This window comes from Stenella coeruleoalba (genome assembly GCF_951394435.1).
Source record: "Stenella coeruleoalba genome assembly, chromosome: 6".
NCBI lineage: Eukaryota > Metazoa > Chordata > Mammalia > Artiodactyla > Delphinidae > Stenella > Stenella coeruleoalba.
This window is the reverse complement of record NC_137151.1, coordinates 72,861,473-72,886,978: the sequence shown is the minus strand read 5'-3', so window position 1 is coordinate 72,886,978 and position 25,506 is coordinate 72,861,473. Positions and strand designations below refer to the sequence as shown.

The following is a 25,506-nucleotide window of genomic DNA, read 5'->3' as shown; positions in this document are numbered from 1 at the left end:
AATAAATAAATAAATTTATTTAAAATAAATTGTGGTAATGGTTGCACAGCTAATTGTGAATATACTAAAAACCAGTGAATTAAAAACAAAATAACTATATACTATGCACCAGAAACAGTCATTAAATAAATTTAAAAATCTCAGATAACAATGAGAGCTAGAGAGGATAAAACAGAGTAATATTTTTTATTTTTATTTATTTTTTATTTATTTATTTATTTTTTTTGCGGTACGCAGGCCTCTCACTATTGTGGCCTCTCCCGTTGTGGAGCACAGACTCCGGACGCACAGGCTCAGCGGCCATGGCTCACGGGCCCAGCCGCTCTGCGGCATGTGGGATCTTCCCGGACCGGAGCACGAACCCGTGTCCCCTGCATCGGCAGGCGGACTCTCAACCACTGCACCACCGGGGAAGCCCCAGAGTAATGTTTTTTAAAGGAACATTTTGGACCAAGATTCATGCAGTTCACAAGAACTAGCCCTTCCTCCAGCATATTTCAGAGTCTTCTCCAAATGCCTAGTCCTCCTTCCTGATATTTACGTTTCACATTACAATCAAGGATGAACAGAGCCCGTAGGAGACGGTGACCTCCTCTCTAATTTGGAGGTATTTTCCTCAGCGGCGCCCTTCTATCTTCTGTGACCTCAGCGGCTAGTGATTTGGGCCCCACCCACTCCCACCCTTGTTCCTAAGTCTGAAGGATGCAGGATTTCTCAACATATCTGAACCAAGGAGATGTTGTGAATCTGCCCTCACAACCTATGTGAATGCCAAAATGATGTGGATGCCACATTTTATTTAGAAAAAAGATGAAACCTACTGTAAGACCATAGGCAGGGCAGGGTTGTTTCTTAGACCCTGGCCTTACTCCTTAGGAATAAAGGGAGGGACAGTCTCACTGGCGTAGAACAGGCAGTGTTTGTCCGAGGACTCTATCTCAGCCATCCAATTCCAACTGATTGTCTTTCTTTTTATGTCTGCCCAACGGAATATGTCACTTCTTTTTCTCTAAGTTTTCTAAACATTATAATATCATAACGTTTAAAGGCTGGGAATGAGGAGAGAATGGGTACCTGCCCCCATCATCCATCCAGTGATAGATAAAAATTTAGGAATTTATTCATGACAGGACCTTATTGAGAAACACAAAATTGTCCCCACCCTGAAAAATTAATACAAATAATTTCTATTTAAAGTGAAATTGCTCTTAAGGATCTTTTCCGATCTATCCCACCCTCTCTCGCTATAAAAATAAAAGCCTGCACTATTTTTGTAGCAAAAAAAAATCTCCCCTTCCTTTGACTTGTACCCAATTCCCAGTGACCTGATGACTTGATTTAGTGGCAGTTACCTATAACTGAAGACAGATTTTGGCCCCAAGGAGTTGCATGCTATAAAGTTCAAATAAATTCATTTACAAATCTCATAAAAAGAGGTGAAAATACTTTATTTCTCATCATAGATAAAGGAAAAGAAAGTACGTGTAAAGATTGTCATTTGTGAAGTGTTCAGTTGGTAAAAATCGGATCATTGTGACAAAGTGTTTGACAAAGCGCCTGTAAAAGACTCCAGTGTAATAAAGCAAGGTTCTCCTCCCCCATTCTAGGCTATTTTTGATCGGAACCGGAAGGATGAGCTGCCTCGGTTGCAATTGGAGTGGATCGATAGCATCTGTATGCCTTTGTATCAGGTAATCATGACTTGGGAGGGTCTGTGTGTCCTGACCGAGCCAGGAAAGAAGAGTGTGTATACCGCACTTTCAGAAGTATTAGTTTTAGGACACCCTTCCAGGGTATGTGTGTTGCCTAAAAAGGTTGCAGTTTATCTTTTCTCAGATTTCTGATCGGTTCCCTGGGAAGATGTGGTACTCGGAGGCCAGAGACCTGAGTTCTTCCTGGGCCTCAACTCCCTCATCTATAAACCAAGGACAGTAATATTTTATCTCAGTATTTCCCAAACTGTGCCCCATGGGACATAAGTATCCACCCATAACTTTTCAGAAAAAGCTCTCAGGCCCAATAATTAGGGAACCTCTCCTGCACATTAAAATACTGAAGGCTCGGAGAAGTCCTTTGGAAAAGAAACACGTTTAACCTTGATTAATTCTGAATTTCTCAAACATTTGACCACAGAAATCTCATTCAGTTTTTTTACGTTTTTCTTTTACTTTTATTAATATCGTGTTAGACATGAGAGTTCCATGGTTTTCTGCTCTGACCCCATGGTCTGGGCCACAGGGTTTTGAAACGCCCCTTCCATCTTGCGCCTCTGTCTGAGATGCATGACAAACGGCAACCACTGAACCCTGAGCAAGGCGCAGTCCCTGTTTCCAGCCCTGCTGCGTGAGTTTGGGACCCTGCTCCTGGCAAGGAGACTAGTGTCATCAGCTTTGAATGTTCACACTCCACTTTTTGAGTAGAATTAGGGCTGACATGGGTTAACACTCACAGTTTAGTGTGCATTGGCTTTTAATTCTGCTTCTAAGTATTTGCTTTCATGTGTAAAACCTGGCCAGTTCTTTACCCCCTACCTACCTCAATCAGACTGAGCTGCTGTTTTAACTTCAAAGTGAGAAACACATGCAGGGAAAGCAAAACGGCTTCATTCCTCACTCTGTCTAACTCCATTAAAAACACAGTATTGTTTTTTAAGGACCTCACAACCATTAAGTTTGAGGCTTATCTACCACTTCACTTTCAGCATTTTTAGGGACTGCTGAGCCCTATCACATTACTCTAAAAAAAATAAAAGTAAAAAATAAAAAAACCTAGAATACTGTCTTGAAGATGGAAATGTAATTTTTAATGACTATAAGCAACAAAAGTAAGTTCTTATTTGTATTATATTATCCATTAAATACATGACAGCATAAAATCAGACAAGTGAAGCTTTAAAAGAATCTAGAATAGATTCTTTTAGTTATACATGGAACATAATGCTCTTTTATTTAATAATGAAAGTTTGGATGAAAAATCAAGAATGATGTCTACGATATTATAAGAGGATCCTCAACTCTCTTTTGTCCCATCTGCATCTCCCACCCTCACTCCTCTGGTGTCTCTGAATAAGCTGGGTCCCCATGTGTAAGGCACATCGCTGTTGTGTCAGGTATACCTTGCTTTGCTAAATTGACCTTGACCACCCATGTTGAATTATTTTTTAACATTATTCATTTTGCTGTGCACACTTAGGCCATAAATGAGATGAATTCTTGAAATTAATAAATTCCTTTTACTGTGGGTAAAGCTTAGGAGGATGAAGACATGTATTTGTGGGGCTGATAAATTTTTGGTATTAGTCTGAAAAGCTACTTTGGAATGAACCCAACTCCACACACCCTTCCTATGTGATTAGTTACAGTAAATGCTGGAAAGGACTCTCGTGTGCTTTTCCATGTTAATTTAAGTGTTTCATTACTGGTTCACAATCATTTGGGCTTACCTTTATACTTCCCATTAAATACTTTGAAATCTTCAGGTTAAAAAGGAAGTTACTTGAATTTCAAATGAAAATAGCAGCTTCCAGAATTTAAGGAGTAATATTAACCCATCATATTATCATTCTTGATTTTTCACATCTGTTTTACTTTACTCCCTATCTGTGACATTAGCTACACCTGCTATTTTTAGCCACAGGAAATTGACATATAGAAAGCTTAAGTGACACTGCCACCAAATTCGCTTTGTCCTACTCATCTGTGGCCTTGGTTTTGATGTAATGGCCTTTCTACTGCCTCACTTCACCTCTGCTGGATATTGTCCCACAATCTTTTCTTATTTAACTGGGGAAAGTCATGGCATTTAAAGAGGAATGCGGAAGGAGCTGTTTATAAAAGTTCATATTCATACCTGCTGCTGGATCTTCTCAGTGAACAAAGCATGAAAATCATGCTCTTTTTTAAAATTCCTTATCATCACTTATTTTTTTATCTCATGGATTTCATTTATAAATTCTTTATAATGCTTTATAATTTATATATATATTATATATATATAATTTTGAAACCAACATTTCAAAAAGCCCTCAGACTGACACCTTGCAGAGTGACTTTAAGTATGCCCCTTGAGAGTCCTCATTTTGTCCCATCTCAAGCAGTTGGGTGTTTTTTATTATTTAACTGTGAGAGTTAATGTGAGATTATTTAATCTCACATTAACTGTTGATGCTCCAGAAAGGTAATGGAATCCCTCAGTGGGCAGGAATCACCATGAGTACGAAGACAAAAAATCTTGAGGAAATGACTCACGAAGCAAGGAAGGTCCCTGCTATGACACTGGTCAAATGTCAAAATGTCTGCAGGAACTCAGGTTGTTGCTGAGAGGTCAGTTTGGGGTTTTTAATGTGAAAGTGCAGTGATAAGGAGTCTGAGAGGATAGAGGCAAACGGGAAGGTATGCAGATGGCATGAATCCCAGACTGTGAGAGACGACATAGTCTGCGTTATGGAACAGAAGAATCCAACGTGGCTTTGCTGAGTCAGTCTGGGCAGAGGGCAAAAGGATACGGAACAGTAGCTATGAGACCAAGAGATGTCATTGTAATGGCCAGGGCCCTGCTGACCCCAAGGTGGGGCAGGTTTGGGTGGCAAGAAGCCTCATGTAGAGCCCGAAGCAAAATGACACGTACATCACGATGAGGACTCCCCCTTGCAGGAGGAGCAGTGTGGAGAGATGCGGTCCAGCAAAGGCAGAGGCCAAACAAAGGCACTGTGTGCCTGAGGCTTCTGGGCGCAGACTGGGACAGGACGGGGCTTGTGGAGGCGAGGGCGGAGGGGCAGCCGGTCCGTAGATGCAGATACGGTTTTAGTGCAGCTTTTTGACTTCTTTGACTTTCACTGGGTAAATCGGTTTCACTTCATGGTTTTGAGAGGGTTGTGCTTGGTCAAAGTAGATCAAGCTCTTTCCACTTTCACTCCAGTTTGCTGAGTTTTGTCTCTGCTCCAAGCAAAGGGTAGATTATCAATACTCTCTGGTGCCTGAAGGGCTGTTTATAGGTGGAAACCCACAAAAAGTACACCGGTACATTTTGGATGCCCATTACACTTAAAATCAAAACTCTTACCTCTGGGACAACTTCAATTTCCAATCTGTGCCTGTGTTGAGGAAAAACAAGGAGAACCCCCCAAACCCCCGAAATCTATTCAATAAGTTTCCTAAGCAATCTAGCAATTGACTGAAAGTGACTGGCAGAAAATACATAGATATATCTAATAAAGTAATGGGTAGGGAAAGAACATGCAGAGAACAGTCCCAGACCCATGGATGATTCTATAGTAGGGAGATATGACATGCTTATATACATATGTTTATATGTGAGTATAAAATTCTCCAGAACTTGCTCATCTTTTTAAGCTTATGATTCCAAACTTTTCCTTAAAAAAAAAAATAGAAAATTGTCCTGACAGGCAGAAGTCATGATTTATCTGTGACAGCATTTAAATCAGGAAACATATAGGAAGCCAAGAGTGGGCAGGGAACCATCAAAGCGTGTTCCCCCAAGAGAAGACTAAAACCCTAGTTAGTTAGCTCTGTCCTAGCAGGGTATCTCCGAGGAATACATTGACATCTGATTCCTGTGCTTTCTGCTGTCTTTGCACCCCGCTGGGGATCCATTAGCTTGCTGCTCAACATTTTTGGAGGAATAAAAAACAAAAAGAAAGAAAAAAAAAAAAACAAAAAAACCCAGGCACTATCGAACTTTGAAGTCACTGCTGCACCAGCCTTAGGGATAAACAGAATACCTGATGTGGCAGCCTCACACTGAGCCTCTCTTTGCAATAGTGGGCAAAGTTTTTGCCCTTTATTTATTTTCATTCTCAACTCAAACCTCAGTGTACCTAGAATTTCAATGATACACTGTAAATCATTATAAATCTTCTGTTTGTTAAGGATTGAGAGATTTAATTTTTATTATGAACATAATCAGATTTTCAGCTCATCTCAAACTGGCTCTTGATTTTGGAGTGTTTGACAGATAATGAAAACGGCTTGACTTGGACAGGATCTAGCTGGAATAATTCTCTCTCTCCATTAAAAGAAGAGTTAGGCAAGAGTGTTGTCTCTTTATAAAAATGTCATGGGGTTTCTGCAACAGGCAGGGCTTCTGAAGTTATGATAACAGTGATTTTTGACTTTTTTTCTGCCTTCAGCTGTAATGGTTGTTTTGGAAAATGCATTCCACCTGATGCAGTTATTAGTATGCTCTCTGGGGACTTCCCCAGCGGTCCAGTGGTTAAGACTTCGCCTTCCAATGCAGGGGTTGTGGGTTTGATCCCTAGTCGGGGAGCTAAGATCCCACATGCCTTGTGGCCAAAAAACCAAAACATAAAACAGAAGAACAAATTCAATTAAGACTTAAAAAAAAATTTTTTTAATATGCTCTCTGAAAAGAAGGGAGGAAAAAAATCTTTAAAATATAGTTGAAGTTGTAGAAACTGGGAGTTAGAATTGATAAACTGGAAAAGAGGAAGTAAGGTGCTACTCCAAGACAATTTTTCTGGACACCAATAAAAGTACTTCAAAAACAACTCAATGTTTCCCAGATGGCTCGTGCCTTGTGTTCAGTTTTTTTCAAAAAAGAAAAAATAGCTACAGAGTGACTAGTTAGAATATAACATCATCTCCTCTTAAAAACCTACAAGGAATGGAATGTGGTTAGAGAGGGAAACAATTTCATCCCATACTTAAAAAAAAAGCAGGACACCACCCAAATCAGTTTCCTGTAAATGTTATCTGTACGACTTCTAGTATTCCTGTGAATGAGAGAAAGAAATAGTTGAGGCTGATTTCTTATTTGCCCTACAAAGGGGGGACATATATGGAATGACATCATATATAACTTGAAAAACTCAAGAAGAAATAAAGAAAGGGAGGGAGGGAGGGAGGGAGGAAGGAAGGAAGGGAGGGAGGGAAGAAAATAACTTTCTATATTCTCTATAATTTATATTTATCTGGCTCCACCTTTTCCTGGTGATGGGCGGTGGGGGGGGGGGGGCGGCGGCGGGCGGTGTTCAGGGACTGGTACTTAAACTTGACAATTAAAGTATCTCAGTTCCTTCCAGTTAAAACAAGTCCTTGGGAAGACTAAAATGTGAATTGTTCCCAGTCAGAACCGTTTCTTCTCCCCAGCTGACATCCAGGTGCCAGGAGAGCTCACCTGTCTTTGTAAGGGTTCTGTGACTGGGGGGAGAGGGACCGAGTGCACGTGCAGCCTCTGGGGTCAAGGCTCTGGGTGTGATGCCCAGCTGGCCTCTGGGACTGTGGGGTGGGTGCAGTGAGCACTTCGTGGAGGGCCTGACCACTGGCTCTGGCTGCTGCAGACCCCGGTCCATGCAGACCATGGCAAGCCGCCACCAGCTTCCTGCTCAGCTGGTTCTCTGCCATTGCTCAGCCTGTGGCACGCATGAACCCCCAGCTACTTTCTCTTCACCCTGCCATCCACACAAGAGCTTCCTCGGTTCTTTCTAATATGCCACCTGGGTAGTGCCAACTCCTTCTAGGAAAGTTCTGTCATTTTCCTGAATTAGGCTCTGAGATTCAAGAGACAAGCCTTCCCCTCACCCCCAGGGTTCGACCCCCAGGGAACACAGAGCCAGGACACTCACTTCTGATCCCATTCTCCCCCCCTCACTCCCTTTCTGTCTCTCTCCCTCCTCCTCCCCTTTCTCTAACACCCAGAGTGGAAAGTTTTTGAATTTCCTTTTCCTAGTTTAATGGGAACTCTCCTTATATGGTCTCCTCTGTGCTCCCCACTCCAGAACTTTGTACTCAGACTTGATGATTTGACCTAGCCAGGCTCGGTTCCTAAGAGATAGAGTTCTGGAATTTAGAAATCCCTTTTCTCACCACGCAAAGCTGGCATTGAGAGTTATTCTCTCTGAAAGCTAGTTGACGATAGTGCGCTGTTTCTAGCTGGGAACCACCGCTTGCCTGGGGGAGGAAAGCCTACTGAGCTAATGGGTGGGAAGCCACTGGCATCACGATTCAAGCAGAACGAAAATACATTGGTTTAATATTTTCAAATTATTGTCCTTGTTACATATGCTATATCCAAATCTGAGTGCTGATAGGAAAACCTGTTCAAAATTTTCTATGTACTATTAGTCAAGTACAAATGGAAGAGAAATATAAACATTCAAAAGTGTCAGTTTTATGTAGTTTATACCCTGTCTTCCAAACTTTTGCCAAAATGATCTTCCTTTTTAAAAAAATATCAGATCATGGTATCCTCCTGCTTAAAAACCTCAGGTTACTACCACAATCTATAAGATACCTTCCAGATTCCTGGGGTTAGCCCTCTCATTCTGAGGCTCCCTGCCTCTTGGCCTCATCTCCTGTTACCCACGCACCATTTGCCCCAAAGCACAGGACTCACGAACGCTTTTGTCCATTTTGCCTTTGCTTATACCTCCCTCCCTCTTCTTTCTGCCTGGAAGAGGACAGCTCAAACTGTCACCTCCTCTGTAAAACCTTTACTCCTCCTCAGCATTTCCACTCTACCTGTCTCTTCATAATCACACGCAACACTCTGTGTTGTGGTCATCTTTCTGTCTGTCTTTTCTGTCTTTCTTCCCTGTTAGACTAGTTTCTTGGGACCATCATATTCTTGGTACCCAGAATGGTGCCTAAGTATATTCAAACTGCTGTTTGTTGAATAAATGAGTGAAGAAACAGAAGAGTGAACGATGAGACACAGGACGCAGAATTAATAAGCAGTGGAATGTACGAAGTAGGGTTATAATGTCATTTTAAATTATCATCTGTAAATATATAAAACCTTTCATCAGAGTGTGCACTGTTATATTGCTGCCCATAATCTGAAGTGTATGGCCTATGATGTCTTCTTAGAAAGTGGTTTAGTTCTCATCATGGTTGAATTGGTCCTTAATTCTAGCATAAAAAGACCAGTTTGTAGCCATGAATTTTTCAGGGCTTTGACTTTTTCAGCTAGGAAATACATGAAATTTTCTTTTTTCCAGCATTGGCAGAAAATACAGTCTTCTCATTATTTTAGTATTCAAGTTGATAGGGAGAGCTAGCACATATACACAGATTTCAAGAAATATTATATATTATCTAAAACAGTAAATTATCATGATTAAAATATAATTGTTTGACTTAGAAGACTTTTCAGATCCTTTAGTGCCTAACAGTTATCAATACAAACACGAAATAACAATGTGCTCTATAGGGTGAAGTGCTGAATAGCCCAGAGGGCTCATTAAGAGAAGAACATTAAAGTTCATGTCGCTTTCTGCATCAAGCATGGTATGTGGCTGGTGAAGGCATTTCACACCCTTGGCTACATCTCAGAGTTCTTCCTGAATACCTGACATGCCAGGCTGTTTGATTTGGAGAAAGTTTTCCACCTCCAAAAAATGACTTTGACTTGATAAAGCAACCAGCTCTGTATACATTATCTTGTAAATAAAATGGACTTTGGTTTATTTCACGCAGCTATTAAAAACCTGTTCTTTATACAGTAGGACTTAATTTCTATTCATATGCATTTTATGAGCTCAAAACTGCCATCATGAATCTATATTAAAACGCTGGAATCAGGTAAAAAAAAGTTACAATATACTCCCTAATAAGGCTTTTTTTGGGGGGTGGGGGGCGCGTTGGTTCTTCGTTGCTGCACGCGGGCTTTCTCTAGTTGTGGCGAGCCGGGTCTACTCTTTCGTTGTGCTGTGCTGGCTTCTCTTTGCGGTGGCTTCTCTTGTTGTGGAGCACAGGCTCTAGGCACGCAGGCTTCAGTAGATGCATCACGCAGGCTCAGTAGTTGTAGCACATGGGCTTCAGTAGTTGTGGCTCACGGGCTCTAGTGCACAGGCTCAGTAGTTGTGGCGCATGGGCTTAGTTGCTCTGCGGCATGTGGGATCTTCCCGGACCAGGGCTCGAACCTGTGTCCCCTGCATTGGCAGGCAGATTCTTAACCACTGCGCCACCAGGGAAGTCCCCTAATAAGGCTTTTGAGGGTAGAATTTAAGATAAGATCTACTTCTCCCTATCCAGCTGACCAACATAAATAACTCTTTTTAAAAGTGTTTATGCTTTGAAATCACGAAGCTAAAAATCACTTAACTGCAAGTCCATACAAGGCTTGGAATGTCGTCTTTACTTAAGTTACTTTCCAGTTCCTCAAGAAAGCGTATTTTAAATGTGGATTTACGTCTTCTTCATGGCCCTCTCTTCTGTGACTCTCTAAAGAAGAAAAAGGAAAGAAGGAAGAAAGGAAGGGAGGGAAGGAGGGAGAGAAGGAGGGAGGGAAGAAGGGAGGGAGAAAGGGAGGAAGGGAGGGAAGGAGGGAGCGAAAGAAGGAGAAAGAGAAGAAAACTTGCATTTTTCACTAGGAAATGAATCAAGTCCTCTTTTAAAGACTGTGTTTTGCATTCTAAGTGCCTCTCCAAAATCTCTGAAATTTAAAGTTCATTTGAAGGGTCAGCATTGTTTTTGCTGCTGGGAAGTGAGGCATGAGATAAACATAAAGCATTCTCATTACGCTATTGCCAACAGAATCCTCTGTATTATTCAAAATGTCTCCTAAGAGAATTCAAGGAGGCAATATCTGGATCCTCAGCTCTCACTATTCTTATATTTCGTTATCAGAGCCGCAGCCGTAAAAATATTAAATAAATCACTCAAGGCACATTGCCCCATCTTAGCGAGCAGATGTGCTCAGAGGGAGCCAGGCTCTCAACCTCATGTACAATGAACATGGCAGCCCAGCTGTTGAGTCTGGTAGCCAGAGTCTAAAACGAAGTTAAAGACTTCTATCTGACTGAGTTTTTGGAAAAGAAGTTCAGTATTAAAGCCCATAAGAATACAAAGGTATCCTTATGTATACTTTTTCAATAAGCAGACATTTATTGAATACTGACTATAGTGGCCACTGGATAGGGCTTAAATTTTAAAGTTTACAAAGTGCTTTTACATATACAATGTAATTTTACCCTAACTCTGTGAAGGAAGAAAATACTTCATTCTGAATCCTATAATGTCTAATAGTCTAAGTTTTATAAATGAGGAAACTGAAACCTACAGAAGCTAATGGACTTAACCAGAGTGAAGCAGTTAATACACAGCAGAGCCAGAATTTCGAAGCCAAGTCTTCTCAGCCTTACTTTGCTGCTTTTCCCCACTGCACTGCCCTGAGGAAGTGAAAGGCCATTCCATTAGTCCGGCAGTGCTCTACCTCTTTAAACCTCCCATTTACAAAGTAAAACTCTGAATTCTTCAGAGGGGAGGATACAGGGATCTGAGTAGAGATTCCAGGGAGAGTAATTGCTAGAGCACTGAATGGGCTACTGTAGGTTCTGTTCAACTGGTTACCAGAGAAATACTTTCTCAGAAAGACCTTATGTCAAATTGTCCTTGACCAAACAATTTCACCTGTAACTGAGTTGATGTTGCCAATAAAAGATGGTGGATTGACCTCCATAATTTATTCCACATCCTTCTGAGAATTCCATTCATAAAATAATATAGGAATTTTTTAAAGATATAAACTTTCTTACGAAATGGGAAGAGGCTGGAAGAATTTTAAGGAGCATGATAGAAAAAGCCTACAATGCCTTGAACAGTTTGTAAGTAAGGGTATTAACAACGTGCGATTGAGGACCAGGAAGGAAATGAGGAGTACAGGAGAGAAAACATACATGGCCTCAGAGCACACCTAAATCGTCAAGAGCAGACTGTGGGCAGAAGGAAGGACTCACATTCTCTTTTTCCTGTGATGCCCCTTCATACTGTTGTCTACATGCAAACACATTTTCATCCAGGTACACCAGTGTATTCTGCTTTGGCCACTTAAGATAAAGTTCAAAATATGCTTCCACATCCTTAACATAGTTTTCATATTGTCCTTTGAAACAGCAGCCTAGTATTCCAAACAGTGACTTGTCATAATTTATTCAGTCATTGCCTACTTTTTTTGGTTGTTTTGTTGTTGTTTTTGCTAAGTGACATAATTCTAAAATGAGTACCTTTGTTCAATATTTTATTGATTATTTAATGCTGTTAAGTGTGATTAGAAATAATAACGTTGCATTTCTTTAAAAAAAGATATAAACTCTCAAGGACAACAGAATGTGAGAGGGCATAAGATATCCTCAAATATTGGAGGCTGGAAAGGAAGTTATGTCCCAGGATGTCTGCAGAAGGGGACATCAACAGGAAGAGAGCTTATCTGTCTTTCAGAAGGAACAGGTTCAGGACTTTAAGGGTCCAAGTTCAGCCAAGAGGGGGTCTATTAATTTCCTACAGCTGCCTAGCAAAATACAAGAAACTGGGTGGCTTAAAACAACAGAAATCTATTCTCTCACAGTTCTGGAGATCAGAAGTCAGAAATCAGGGTGTCAGAAGAGCTGGTTCTTTCTGGAGGTTCTGCGAGAGAATCCATTCCACGCCTCTCTCCTGGTTTCTGGTGGTTGCCAGGAGCCCTTGGCGTTCCTTGGCATGTAGCTGAATCCCTCCAATCTCCAACTCTGTCTTCACATGACATTCTGCCCTGTGTCTCTGTGTTCCTGTGTCTTCACATGGCCTTCTTTTATAAGGAGACCAGCCTTTGGATTTAGCTCCATATGCTCAGCTTTCTTTTCACGGTGATCACCCCTGGCTTGAAGGCTTGAATGAAAATAACTCCACTCTGCTGCTTTTTTAACACCTTTGGCCTTACAAAGTGACTTTCTTCTTGGAGCAAGTAGAATTGATGATAGTTAATATCAGCCTTTCCAAGAGTCTGAAACAAGGGAGATAGAGTATGTGGAAATGCTTCGGGAAAAGTAAACATTACATGCTAAAGCCCTCCATACATGTGAGCCATTATTCTTTTATCACCATTAATATCATCTCTAAGCTTCAGTAGCCTCTGTTGGAAGTTTGGATAGTAAATAGCCAAACTGCTGGTCTCACTAAGGTGTAGTGCGTCTATAACAACATTTCCTGAGCACTTCTTATGTGCCAGGCACCAGACTGACTTTCCAAGCATTATCTGATTTAATTCTCTTAGCAATATCAAGTTAGATACTACTATCATCCCCATTTTCAGATGTGAAAACTGAAGCTACAGAGTTTCTGTAATTTGCCCAAGAATACACAGATATTAAGTGACAGAGCTTTGATTTTTTTTTTTCTGCCTTCAAATCTGGGCTTCTAACCGATAGGACCTTACTGCCACCTGAGATGATGTGTGAGCAGGCATTAATGTTATACAAACCTCAGGTCCTTATCAGGTCCCCTGAAACAGAAGCAACACGCTGTTGTAATACTAGAATGTTCATCTAACAGTGAGCTTGCAGATCATCTGTAGATGAGGGAAGTGAAACCTTGAAAGGTCACCCGTGACCCGGCTTGACGGTGGCAAAGCTAGGTTTAGAAACCAAGACTTTTGACCTCCAGTGTAGGGTCTGTCCCAAGATACTCTGCCACGAACATATTGAAGCATATTGTCTCCAAGTGTTCAAAGCTATCCCGAGGGGACAGAGTTTAAAAAGGAAATCTATCTGAGTAGTGATGCAGATTTCAAACACACAGAAAGCAGATGGAAGCAGGGAGTTTGCTTTGAAGGACAGCATGGTGAACCAAGATGCCTCTAAGAACAGGGGAAATGGAATGAAAAGTCAGCAAACAAGGTAGAAAAGACAGCCCTGAGAGGGCCTGAGAAACTGAACAGAAAATCTGAAGGAAGATAAATGGATAATTTAACAGCCATTCAGTTTTTAAGAAAGACAAAGAACAAGCTACATTGCATCAGAAAAGGCCTAGAAATGATGATGAATGGGGCCCTTCAAATGAGTGGTGAACACAACAGAATCACAGTCGCCTGCACGATTCCCAGCTGAGGGCAAATTTGAGGAACTAAATAAGGATATGAGACTGATACGGATTGAAGAGTTTTTCAAAATCTGTTTAATGTCCAGGGAGGGGACATTGATCGCTTTTCAGAGGAAATGTTTAGGATCAGTGAGGTAGTCGGCCCTTATTGGAACGTGGATGTAGGGAGAGGATTTACACACAACATTAGCACAGCGTGCATTAAGGTACTGAGATAATTTTCGAATCATGGTGGCAAAGCACTATATTATTTTGATCTTTATGAAATAATTATTTATCTTTTTTATCCTCGTATTTGTAAGCTTTCTTTATTAACAATGAAATGATTTGCTATTGAGTAATTCTAACACATGATCAAAAGTTGCTAGTTCCTTTATCAGTTCATGTTACACTTTTAAGTAGAATATTTTATTATTAAATAGTTTATACATGCCCAGTGAACAGAATTCAAAAGGTCCAAAAGGCACAAAAGTATTAGAGAAAAGTGGTCCTCCCTCACACTCCTGTCCCCAGGTCACCCAGGTCCTCTCCCTCAGGGCAACCACTATTAAGCAATTTCATCCAAAAACAGTCTATACAAAAGCAGAAATAGTGTTTTTGGCTTTTTCTTTTATTGAGATATAGTTGGTGTGTAATACATATATGGATGTATACATATACATGTATGTGTGTGTATATATGCACATATACACATATATGAACAGTGTCTATCCTGCTCCATACCTTGTTTTCTTACACTTAATATATTTTTGAGGTCACTCCTTTTCAGTGTCCATATAGCAGCTATCACAGTCCTTTTGATGGCTGCAGAGTATTAGATCTTAAAGATGTAGAATAAATTATTTAATCAATAATTAATTAGTTATGAACACTGATGTTTCTAATAATTTGCTATTATAAACAAAGTGCAATAAATATATTTGTAAATGCATCATCCTCATACTTTATTTGTAGGACAAACACCTGGAAGTGGAATTAGTGGGCATTTGGCATATGGGCATTTGAAATTTTGATGGGTATTGCCAACTTTCTCTCTGTGGAGTCTGAACCAATTTATATTTCTGCCAGCAATGGCTGAGGTGCCTCTCCTTCTACACTCTTACCAAGACAATGTGTTATCAGACTTCTTGAATTTTGCCAGTATGATGGTGCAAAATCTATCTCATGGTAGTTTTAGTTTGTATTTTCCATATAATAAATGAGTCTGATCATGTTTTTAGTACAGATTTATTTACTTAGGAGCCATTTGTATTTTTTCTGTAAACTCTCCATATTTTTGCCCATTTTTCTATTGGGCTGGTGGTCTTTTCTTATTGATTTGTAGGAGCTCACTATATATTAAAGAAATAGACCTCTATCTGTAGCAAAAGTGGCAAATATTTTTCCCAGATTGTCATATATCTTTTCACTTTGTTTATGCTATACAGAAATACATTGATTTTATGTAGTCAAATTCATCTTTTTTTTATGGCTTCTGGATTTTATGTCATACAGATCATGACTTTCCCATTACAAAATTATAAAAAATTTTAAATTCTCAGAACTTCTTTTAGTATTTTATGGCTCCATTTTTTTGTATTTATACCGATGACTCATCTGGTTTTGCTTTATTTGATTGTGAAGTGTGAGGTCAGATTCCAACTTTAGTTTTTTGTTAGCTACCCAGTTGTCCCATATGTTTTTGACTAATCATTTTCCCTATGATTTAAAAGGTCACCTTCATCATATACCAAATTCCCTTAAATTTAATTCTATTTTTACTCTTTCTATTCTGTTATATTACTCTGTCTGCCTAATCACACTCTTTTAATTAATATTGCTTTATATTTTAATGATAAGCCTAGTTTCACCTTCCCCATTACTCTTTCAGTATTTTCTAGGTATTCTTGTTTATTTTTCCATATAAGCTTTAGAATTTAGTTCAAACACAAATCTAGTTTGTCTTCTTATTGGGATGCTTATTTAATCTTAAATGATCAATATCTGAAAGTTAAATTAACGTAAAACTTCCCAACATTGAAAAGAAGAAAAACGTCGCCTATTAGGAAGTTTTTGTTCATAAAATTCTAATGTTCCCTTCCTTAAACGATACTTCAAAAATTTAATTTAAAAAAACATTCAGAGTATTGGTCCTGTTGTCCCCACACATACAAACTTTTCCCATATCTTAGTCTGTGGGAGAGTTAGCAATGCAATAAAGCCACAATAACATACCTTCCATCAGCTCTTAAAGGTGACCCTTTCTTTGGGCAAAAGGCCAGCGAATGATACACCCAGTGGTATGTGTAAAATACCCCTTTCTTTGTCTTCCTATTCTTTCTCCCCAAAATCTTTATTATGTTGTAAAATTAAGAAAAAGTAGGTTATCTTACCATATGGAGAGAGACCAGTAAAATAATAGAGGATTTTTTTCCCCAAGGATGTTCACCTAAAGACAAAACATCTCTCATGGATTCTTTGGGTCTGGTTCGCTGTCGATCTGGGGCACTGGGATGCACAGACTTTGATGGTTCCCTCTCTGTCTCAAATCTGAGCCCTGTTTGGTGCTGGCATGAGGACCACCTTTAAACTCTCACAAGAAATGCTCAGGCGTCATCAGATTTGCATGGCACTCCCTAAGCAGTTCATTAGTACAAATATCAGCTAAAAAATAGCAGGGCAAATGATAATAGGGTATTCTAGAATCCATTTTAGGAGGTACCATGGTAGCTTACTGAGAACACCATTCACACTAAGGGCAAGGGATTCCACGTTTGTAAAACCCTCTCCCACACAGGCATCCTAGCCATTATGCTTGGAGAACCCTAGGGCTCAAGGCATGTGAGAAGTATACAAAAATATATATAGTAAACGAATGCTTGCACCTCAAAAAATAAATTTTTAAAATGGTTCTTTTTACACATTGAACTTTGCAAAAACAATAGATTATATATATACATATATATGTGTGTATATATATGTATATAAAATCTCAAGTGGCATAGTTTCACCAGAAAACATTACAGTGTATGGAGAGGTGGATTGTTACCATGTGGCTGTGTTTTACTTACATGTTCCAACCACCTCTTACATGAAGCCCCATTCATCAAAGGCTGTGGCTTCTGGGTCAGCAGCTATTCCTTCCAAGTCAGATGTTGGCTACACAGTGAACATGATTGATTAGCTACCAGTGTGCTCTGAAAACCCGACCAACAGGATAACCTAGGACAGAATCCTAGAGGGTCTCATTATAACAGAAGAAGCCGTCTCCTGGCTCCCGTGTACAGGAGCCATCTTTAGGCCTGCCGTGATTTACCACTTAAAACCTTTATTTTCCCAGGGTAGGCTTGAAAAGAGCCTACCTTGAAAAAAGCTGGCGTGAGGCTGCCTCCCTCCTGTGAATTTGTCCTGAAGCAGTGCCGAGGACACTAGAACCGAAAAGTTGCTCCAGTGTCCGGACACTGTAGTCAAGTGTGAGACACGTGTCATCACCAACATCCCACTGAGATCCCTCATGGGAAGACACCAGGGGCTTTGTCCTCAGGCAGGCCTGAACTGACATTCCAGCTCTGCTGTATACTTACCCATGTAAACGTTGGCCTTTTTAAGTTGATTTCCGCAATCTCAGGTTCCTTATCTGTCACAACAGGGTCAACAATACCAATCTCTCCGCATTGTTGTGAGGTTTAATGAGCTCCCATCTGGATATGCCCCAGGATGGCACGCGGAACACTGGACACATTCAGTACTCAGTAGTTATTAGTTCATTTTGGCAAGGTGTGTTTTACTCTCTCTCACCAAGAGCGAGTGGGTGGCCTTCAGAGCAGACTCGGCCGGACATGTCTCATTCAGCTGAACACTGTTTATAACGTGTAACATATCCAGTTTGCCAAAGGCCCCACCATTCCCAACTGTATCATGCAGCCTATTTCATTCATCAACTTTACTGGCCTGGCCCGGTGGACATTGTATTTAAAACTCTTGCCCTGTATTATGGAAATAACAATGCCGTTAATCCAAGGAGATTAAAATTCCTGCCTCATTAATTCCTAATGTTAATCTCATTTGTAAATATCATTTTCCACAAAGGAATCCCTTGAGCATGTAAATAAAATAAGCGAAACAAGAAACTTGAGAGATTAGGAAGGAAATGGAAAGGGAAAGAAAAGAGGGAGAGAAAATTTCAATAAAGCATTTTCACTTTTACAGTCCCTATTAATCTGCTTCAAACCTAGGAAAGAAAATGATGTCTTTCTTTCTAAGTTATTAGTAGTACTGTAATTAGCTTTCAGGAGATTAGAATTGATGCTACAAACATCAGTGTTATAGCTTGGCTAGATTATGCCCTTAGGATTCCGATTACAGATCTGAATCATTCTTACGTTGGATTCTAATGAGCTTGCTTGCCCTCCTCATACTAAGTATTACCTCTGTGGCTTTATCATCTTTACTGCTAATTTGGGTAACTCTCTCACACTATTTAGATTTTAAGCTCTCAAATATCACTAACAAAACAGAAAGATCTGACAATATTTTTTGGCATTTGCAAAAATCAGACATAGCCAACCTGTTACTGCTGAATAGATACTACAATTGTTACTGCTGTAACAGATCTGCAGAGTTAATATCACATATAGAAAAATAGTTTTCTCAACTGGAAAGAGACTCTCACCCGATGTGATAAATGTGGAGTGACACTGAGCTTCCACTAAGGAGAAAATAACAGCTAGTTGCTGTTTTTCCTTTCTGTCTGAGTTCATCTGGTCCTTAGGAAAAACGCAGGCTAAATTGATGCCGTCACCCGGGTCCTTTGAGTCCTCCTTATTGGAAGCCGAAATCCCGTAGGTCAGCTGACTTTGCCACCAGGGGGAGTTGGCATCCTCTGTTAGGGTCTTCTGAGTCCCCATAGCATGGGCGGTTCAGACTCAGCAACCTTTAAAACCTTTTAAAGAGTCTGTTTGGCAGACTCTGGGGGTTCAAGGAGAAGAGAGATAAGTGCTAGCTGGTCCCTGACTCTCATGAACTTGGGTAGAGAGGGCTGCCCGGTGAGTATTAGCAGCAACCTTTTATGCTGGGCAAGTTGAGACTCCCTTATGCCAGCCACCAGTTCAAAGTCTGGTGGGGGGTTTCAATCTCAAGTAATTCCTGGGGGTGACAGAGAACAATAAGGGACCATAGCAAAAGGCCCGTGATTTGGAGCTCAGAAACTCCCTCAAATGAGTTTGAGCAGAAATGGGAATTTGTTGGCTCAAGTAACTGGGGAGCTTAGAGGTGCAGTTGACTGGGCAGCAAGTAGCCACATCCAGAGGATTCAAAGGATATCATAAGACAGACACCCCCTTTCCTCTGCCTCCTAGTTATGTTTTGGTTTCATTCTCAACCAAGCTTTCCTCACACATCCTGGCAGCTCTAAGGTCACATGTTCATTCTAGGTATTATCATACCAAAAGAAAGAAGAAAAAGAAAGCCTCACTTCCAATAGTTCTGGGGAAAACCTTGCGAGACCTCTGCTTGCCTTAGCTTGAGCCACACCCACATCCACATCCCTACACCAGTCACTGGTGTTGGTCAGGACTGAATTATGCTCCTACTCAGAGCACATGGAGTGAATTGTTACCTGAGGAAGGGTAAAGGGACCTTATATAGTCTCTGCTGTCTACTGCAGTTCACTTATAATCCACTGCCAAAAAAAGTTAACTCACAACTACACGATGCAGGGGATCAATTTATTCAAGTATCAAGATGCTTAAATCCTTTGACACCTACACAGGTAGCCATAAAATAGAGACCTACAACCTGATATCAATTCTCTCAATTAGGAATTGCATACGGCTACTAGTAACAGAGATCTGAAATCACAATAGCTTAAACAAAATAGAAATTTACTTCTCTCTCTGATAAAAATAATCCAGAGAAGTCAGTTCTAGGTTGCTATGATGTGGCAGTTCCATAGCCATCAGAGACCCAGTCCCTGTTTATCTTTCCTTAGGACATGGCTGCCATACTCAAGGTTGCCTCATAGTCACAATATGGTCACTGTAGCTCCAGCCATCATGTTAATATTCCAGCAGCAAGAAGGAGATAGGGGCAAGGGCAAAAGGATGCACTTCCCAACTGAATAAACTCCCATTTAAGAGTCTTCTCAGAAGCTCTTCTTTCTGAATTCTGCTTGCACCTCCCTGGCCATTCCTAAGCTTAAGGTAGGTGGGAAGGCAACTAGCAGTCTCTGTTAGAGATACCACAGTCCTTGTGGGGTAAATGACTCCATCCCCAATGGGGCAGAAGTCATAAGCCTAGAACCTTTTAAACTCCATTGTGTTCTAGCCAGGGAAGAACCCAATAGAACATGGTGCCTGGCACAGGTACATGTGTGACATATATAAACAATTATTACTAATTTTCCATCTTGATCAAGTTACATACTAAAGCTTTATTTTAAAGGTGGTATTTTTAATGTAAATGTCTAAAAACATTTATCCAAAGAAGTCTTGGCTCACTTCTGTGTTCACCATTATTGTTTGATTATTTGTTTTCCAAAGCAAGTTTTAAAAACTGCTGGAAGCCTCCTGTGGTAGTTAATACATTATTTTAAGTAATTTAATGCAAATTAATTTTTGCACAACCTTGGGTTTCGAAGGCCACTGAACTGGGGAGGGGAGGCGTGAGGTTTGGGGGAATCTGCTTGCTGCCTCCCATCTGGACCCACAGCCAGCTCCGTCTGCTCTCACATGTAGTAACTAACACTTCAGCTACTCCCCTGCCAAACACACCATGTGGAGTTTAGCTTATTTCCTTACTCAGAAAAATGTTAAGATGCATAGAAAGATGTGTATTTCAGGTTTTCTAGAAGACTCAAAGGGATTATTTTAGCATTTCAAAATTCTGCTTTTGTACCATAACTCAGATTTTCCATTGGGCTTTATGGTTCTTTTCTTTTCTGTGTTATTTCTGGCTTTCATTCTCTTTTAATCCCACAATTCTCCTTTTCTGGTAGGTCTTACAACACATTCATATCATATGGGAGCCACCCAAAGGTTCAGGGTAGAGAGCAGCCAGCTCGGCTGTGTGATTTTGATTGACCAGGATGGCTACAATGAGACTTGATTGGACAGGACCCAGGGGAGGAAGCAGGGAGCCCAGGTAGGAGCTGCAGGAGGTTAAGGCAGTGGAGAAGTGAGGGCAGCCTGAAGTAGGGTGGTAGGAATGGCACTGGACTGACACACGGAGACAATCTGGAAGTAGGATTGAGAGGACTTGGTGATAGTTTGGATGCGGTGGAAGAGGCAGAGGTCATGGATGATCCATAGATTGCTGGGTTGGGCAGTTGGGTGGAGAGGTAATGCTTAGTTCCCTGAGGGAGTAAACCTGAGAGCAGAGGAGGGTTCGGAGGAAGGCGATGAGTTTAGTTCAGGACAATCAGTTCACTGGCTCTGACCTTTATGACACAATGGAAGAATAGAAGGTTGACAAGCCAATTGGGATTCTTAGCAACTACAGCATTGCAACGTGACATGTAAAATTCAGGAATATGTCAGACTCAATGATGAATAATCTTTACCTTTGGGAACCAAGAAGGATTAGCAGTTCAACAATTCACTAATTTAAAAGTTTGGGTTTGCTGCACAATTAGCCACTTCTCTCTGAAGTCACATAGCTTAAGTAGAAGCCTCCTTTGTTTCTTGGAGAGAGGTACTCTTTACACATGTGGCTGGCCAGTCTCGAGAATTCAAGAGACTTTCAGGAGCTGCCACCACTTGCATGCGTTCTTGCCCCTTCTGTTGATGGTCTGAGCAGAGATGACACCAGCTGGTCATGTCTTCAATTACTTTCCTTTTCAAAATACCAACGCCCAAGTCAGCTTCTGGACATTCTCACCCAGGAAGTTAAATAATCATGTTAGAAAAGTGATCACATCTTCATTACAGGGATATTGCCTCAAACAAGATATCTGAGAGGGGCTCCAAGTTGATTTTCATATTTTATCAAAAAACTGATATTTAAAAAATATTTTAATTTCTTTCTTCTCTGCCATGCATTGTATCTCTTAGTTTCTGATTATTTCTTTTGGGTAAGGTGGGGATGGAGGACAGCAGAAAATATAATTCTTATTGCCAACACTCTGGAAATACATGAGTCAACAATAGGAAGTAAAAACCATCTTCCCTCTTTGTCTTTTAAAAAAATAAATAACTAGCCAGCTCAGATAATTTCCTCAAAGTTTTTTAAAGGTATTAATGACATAGTTGGACATTTTCAGGGTTCAAGAAAATCTGGTTGTAATTTGGTGGTGTTCCTCTCTCCCCTCTGCAAGACTGTAGGTGCAGGGACTTTTTCTAAGAGCATGGCTTTCTCTGCTTATTCCCCTGTCCCACATCTGCCTCCATCTGTCCAGCAGTTGAGCTCCAAGAAGTGATTGTGGTCAACTAATAAGCACACATGGGGCCAGATGACAGCAGATGTGGATACTGATGGCAGTGGGAAAGCAAGAGTCACACTCCTAGCAGCTTAGCGAACTGATAAAAACAAGCTCTCAGCAATAATGGTAATAAGACAGAATACTATATTCATTTCCCAAGGGGCTCATTCTCAGGTTGCTTTTACCGCAGGATCTTGTAGCAGGTCAGAACGTACTGACCCCACTCGTCCTGGCCTTACCCCATCCTCCTGCCACTGCTCTGTGGGTGGAGTAGATGAGGGGTGCTGTTCCCAGAGATGACTGAGCTCAGAGCTAGAGATCCAAAGATACAGGCCTTGATTCCAGTCTCCCTTGGAGCTCATGGGCTAGTACCCAAGACAGAGTTGTTTAAAACGAATTATAGGGACTTCTACTGCTGGACCAGAGTAACAGGGGGGAAAAGAAAACCACCAAAAAACAAAAACAAACAGAAAAATACATAAAACAACAGTTTTCAGACACTGGGCTACAGGCAACACAATACAGTGATTCCTGAGAAAGGGGAACAAATGAAATGGGCCCTCCAGGTGCCCCAGCTTACTCCCTGGGGAGGGTGTCCAGGCCACAGCACAGGGAGGGGAACCCAGGCAGAGCTCGATGGTCCCACTGAGACGAGGAGGCAGAGCCAGGAACCTGGGGAGGCCAAGGAGGTGAGAGTCCCCAGGGAAGAGCAGCAGAGAAGAGAGGGCTCCAGAGATCTGCAGAGGCCCCTTGAGTCTTCGGTGCTGTTCACCCCAGGCATGTGAGGAAACCACTGATGGTGGAGAGCACCAGCAAAAAGGAGAAGGCAGAGTAATCCTCAGAGCTCACCCAGGCGGGGGAGTAGTCCGTGGTCCCACCACCCAGAATTTTAGAGAAAAACCCTGAAATAGATGAAGTTCTGGGTACAGTTCTCAGAAGATTACTGTCTTGGTAGTGGGGCCAGACTAGCCCTAGACTAAAGCTGCTCTGGACCCACCTAGCAACGCTTAAAGGCATGCCTCAAAAGGATCGAATTATTATTTCCAAGTAACCATCAAAACTGCATTCTCCAATAAAACTGAGAAACGTTTAAAGAAATTTAAAAAAAGAAAAGAAAATCAGGAACCCAACAACATAAAATTCATAATGTCTGATATCCAATCAAGAATTGCCAGGCATGCAAAGCAGCAAGAAATCTGACCCATAATGATGAGAAAAATCAAACAGTACAGACTAAGAAATGACACAGATCATAGAATTGATAAAGAAGGACACTAAGACATTTATTACATTTTATATGTTCAAGAGAGTAGAGGAAAGATTGGGCATGAAAAACAGAGTCATGGAAGATATAAAAAAAAGACACAAATCAAACTTCTAGAAATGAAAACTACAATTTTTAAGAGGAAAACTACACTAGATAGGATTCACAGCAGATTAAGCTCTGCAGAAGAAAAATTCAGTGGCATAGCAATAGAAAATTGGAATTTGATCCCTCTCCTCTCTATATACTCCAGATACTAATTTCTACACAGTGTGATTAGTCTCACTCAAGCATTATCATAATAATGTTGTTCCACAAGGCTCTGCTTTCACTCCCTCTCTGAAAGAATCACTGCAAATGATGAGGGAATCAACCTAATTATACATATATACATTATATATATATATATAAATATATTCTATGTATTTATGCTTACATAGGCATAAAATGTTTATTGAAGGATACCCAAGAAACTGGTAACATCAGTTGCCTCTAGGGAAGGAAACTAAGTCTCTGGGGCAGGGATGAAAGGAGATTTTAACACTATGTTTTGTACTCTTTGTATTCATTGGACTAGTGAATGTGTTACTTATTTAAAAAATAAATAAAATATGGAATAAACTGTACGTGCTGGTCACAAGTGGACTCAACAGTGGAGTGTGAAAGGAATGAAGAAGCAAGTGGCCCCTCAGCCACCTGGGTGACTAGGTGCCCAGGGCTGTGTCCCCAAGTCAGGCAAGTATCCAGGGTCCTGTCTGTGATGGGCCAGGGTTGGGGAGCTGCAGTGAGCTTGGGAGTCTCAGTGATATCCATACACAGCCCAAGTTGGGTTTTGAGGTCAATAAATCAATCCTAACCTACACTTGGAGCAGCACATGAGTCATCAGCCTACTGCTCAGTAGATTTGAGTTTAAAGGGAGAGCACCCCCCCCCAAAAAAGGGAGAGCGCCCCAAGGATTAGAACCATCAGGTCGATTACAGGGATATGGTTTTCAGCTCAGTATAAAGAACAACATTCTAAAATCAGAACAAAGAGTAAACTGACACCCCCAGCCAGGGAGGTAGTGAGTTCACTGCCTCCAGACGTGTTTAAACACTGAATGGTCACGCCACGGGGATGTCAAGGAAGGGACTCAGCATCCTGTGGTGGATGGTGCCACACACATAAGCTTTAGAGTCCCTCTGTGTGTACAGGGAGAGTGGGCAGATGGGTGATGTGTCCCCTTTCTCTTTTGCTAAGAGTAGAGTTAGTCAAACGAGACAGAGACCAGTAGCATTTGCACAGAACTCATTGGGTGTCACTCGCTGATGGTTTGTAGGAATACCCATATCTTTCTAAATACTGGTAGCAATTCTCTTGCTGATGGTACATTGCACGTAATCACCGTAAACCTTGGAATTTAGGTTTGTGGATAATCCCTTGCCTTCCTAATATTCTAATAGCTCCATATTCTTCCAGCTAACTGCATTTATATAACAAATTTATAGTGTAAGAATAATTCTTCAAGATGAGATTCTTGCTACCTTTGCCTAGAACCAGCACCTGACTAGAGGAAAACGATATTCCAGTGTGGCAAGTCTGTGTTTAAGGAGAATATGAAATAAAGAGAAGAAGGAATTCTGAGAAATAATGTACACCCCCCCAAATTTTTTTTATTCAACACAAAGAAAGGAAGACAGAGAACAAAGAGCTAGATAAAGGAAAGCAATCTGTTTGGGGCTAAGCCGAATAAACTTAAATAGTTTAAGGAATAAATTGGTGGAGTAATTCGAATCATGGGCAGGTGCTATGAACGTAATTTAGTAAACGCTCGGGAACCTGCCAAGGAAGAGAAAAATGTGTTGCTTTTGAGATCATTTCCCAGCAGCTTCATAAAAGAAAACTGATTACAGGAATTTAATAAGTAAAACAGAGCCAGAACTATAGTAACCAAATGAGTTTTTAATTACATTTCATGCAGAAAAAAATTCCAATTTGTGCTCCTGGGATTAAAAAAAAAATAAGTTCTAGAGAA

At 40.8% G+C, this 25,506-nt stretch overlaps 1 protein-coding gene and 1 long non-coding RNA gene across 9 annotated transcripts in view; one reads left to right on the top strand and one right to left on the bottom strand.

Moving 5' to 3' along the window:
- Positions 1 to 25,506, bottom strand: part of LOC307187466 — a 142,213-nt gene that overhangs the window by 39,521 nt on the left and 77,186 nt on the right. The window lies entirely within an intron of this gene.
- PDE11A (phosphodiesterase 11A) overlaps positions 1 to 25,506 on the top strand; it is a 466,258-nt gene that overhangs the window by 433,740 nt on the left and 7,012 nt on the right. For 6 of the 7 annotated variants that reach the window (XM_079923541.1, XM_079923542.1, XM_079923540.1 and 3 more), the window contains one exon: positions 1,608 to 1,691. In XM_079923541.1, coding sequence (XP_079779667.1) covers positions 1,608 to 1,691 — 84 coding nt within the window. Of the gene's footprint in view, positions 1 to 1,607; positions 1,692 to 1,836; positions 5,923 to 25,506 lie in introns of those variants that run through there. The other variant, XM_079923538.1, reaches the window with a different exon arrangement.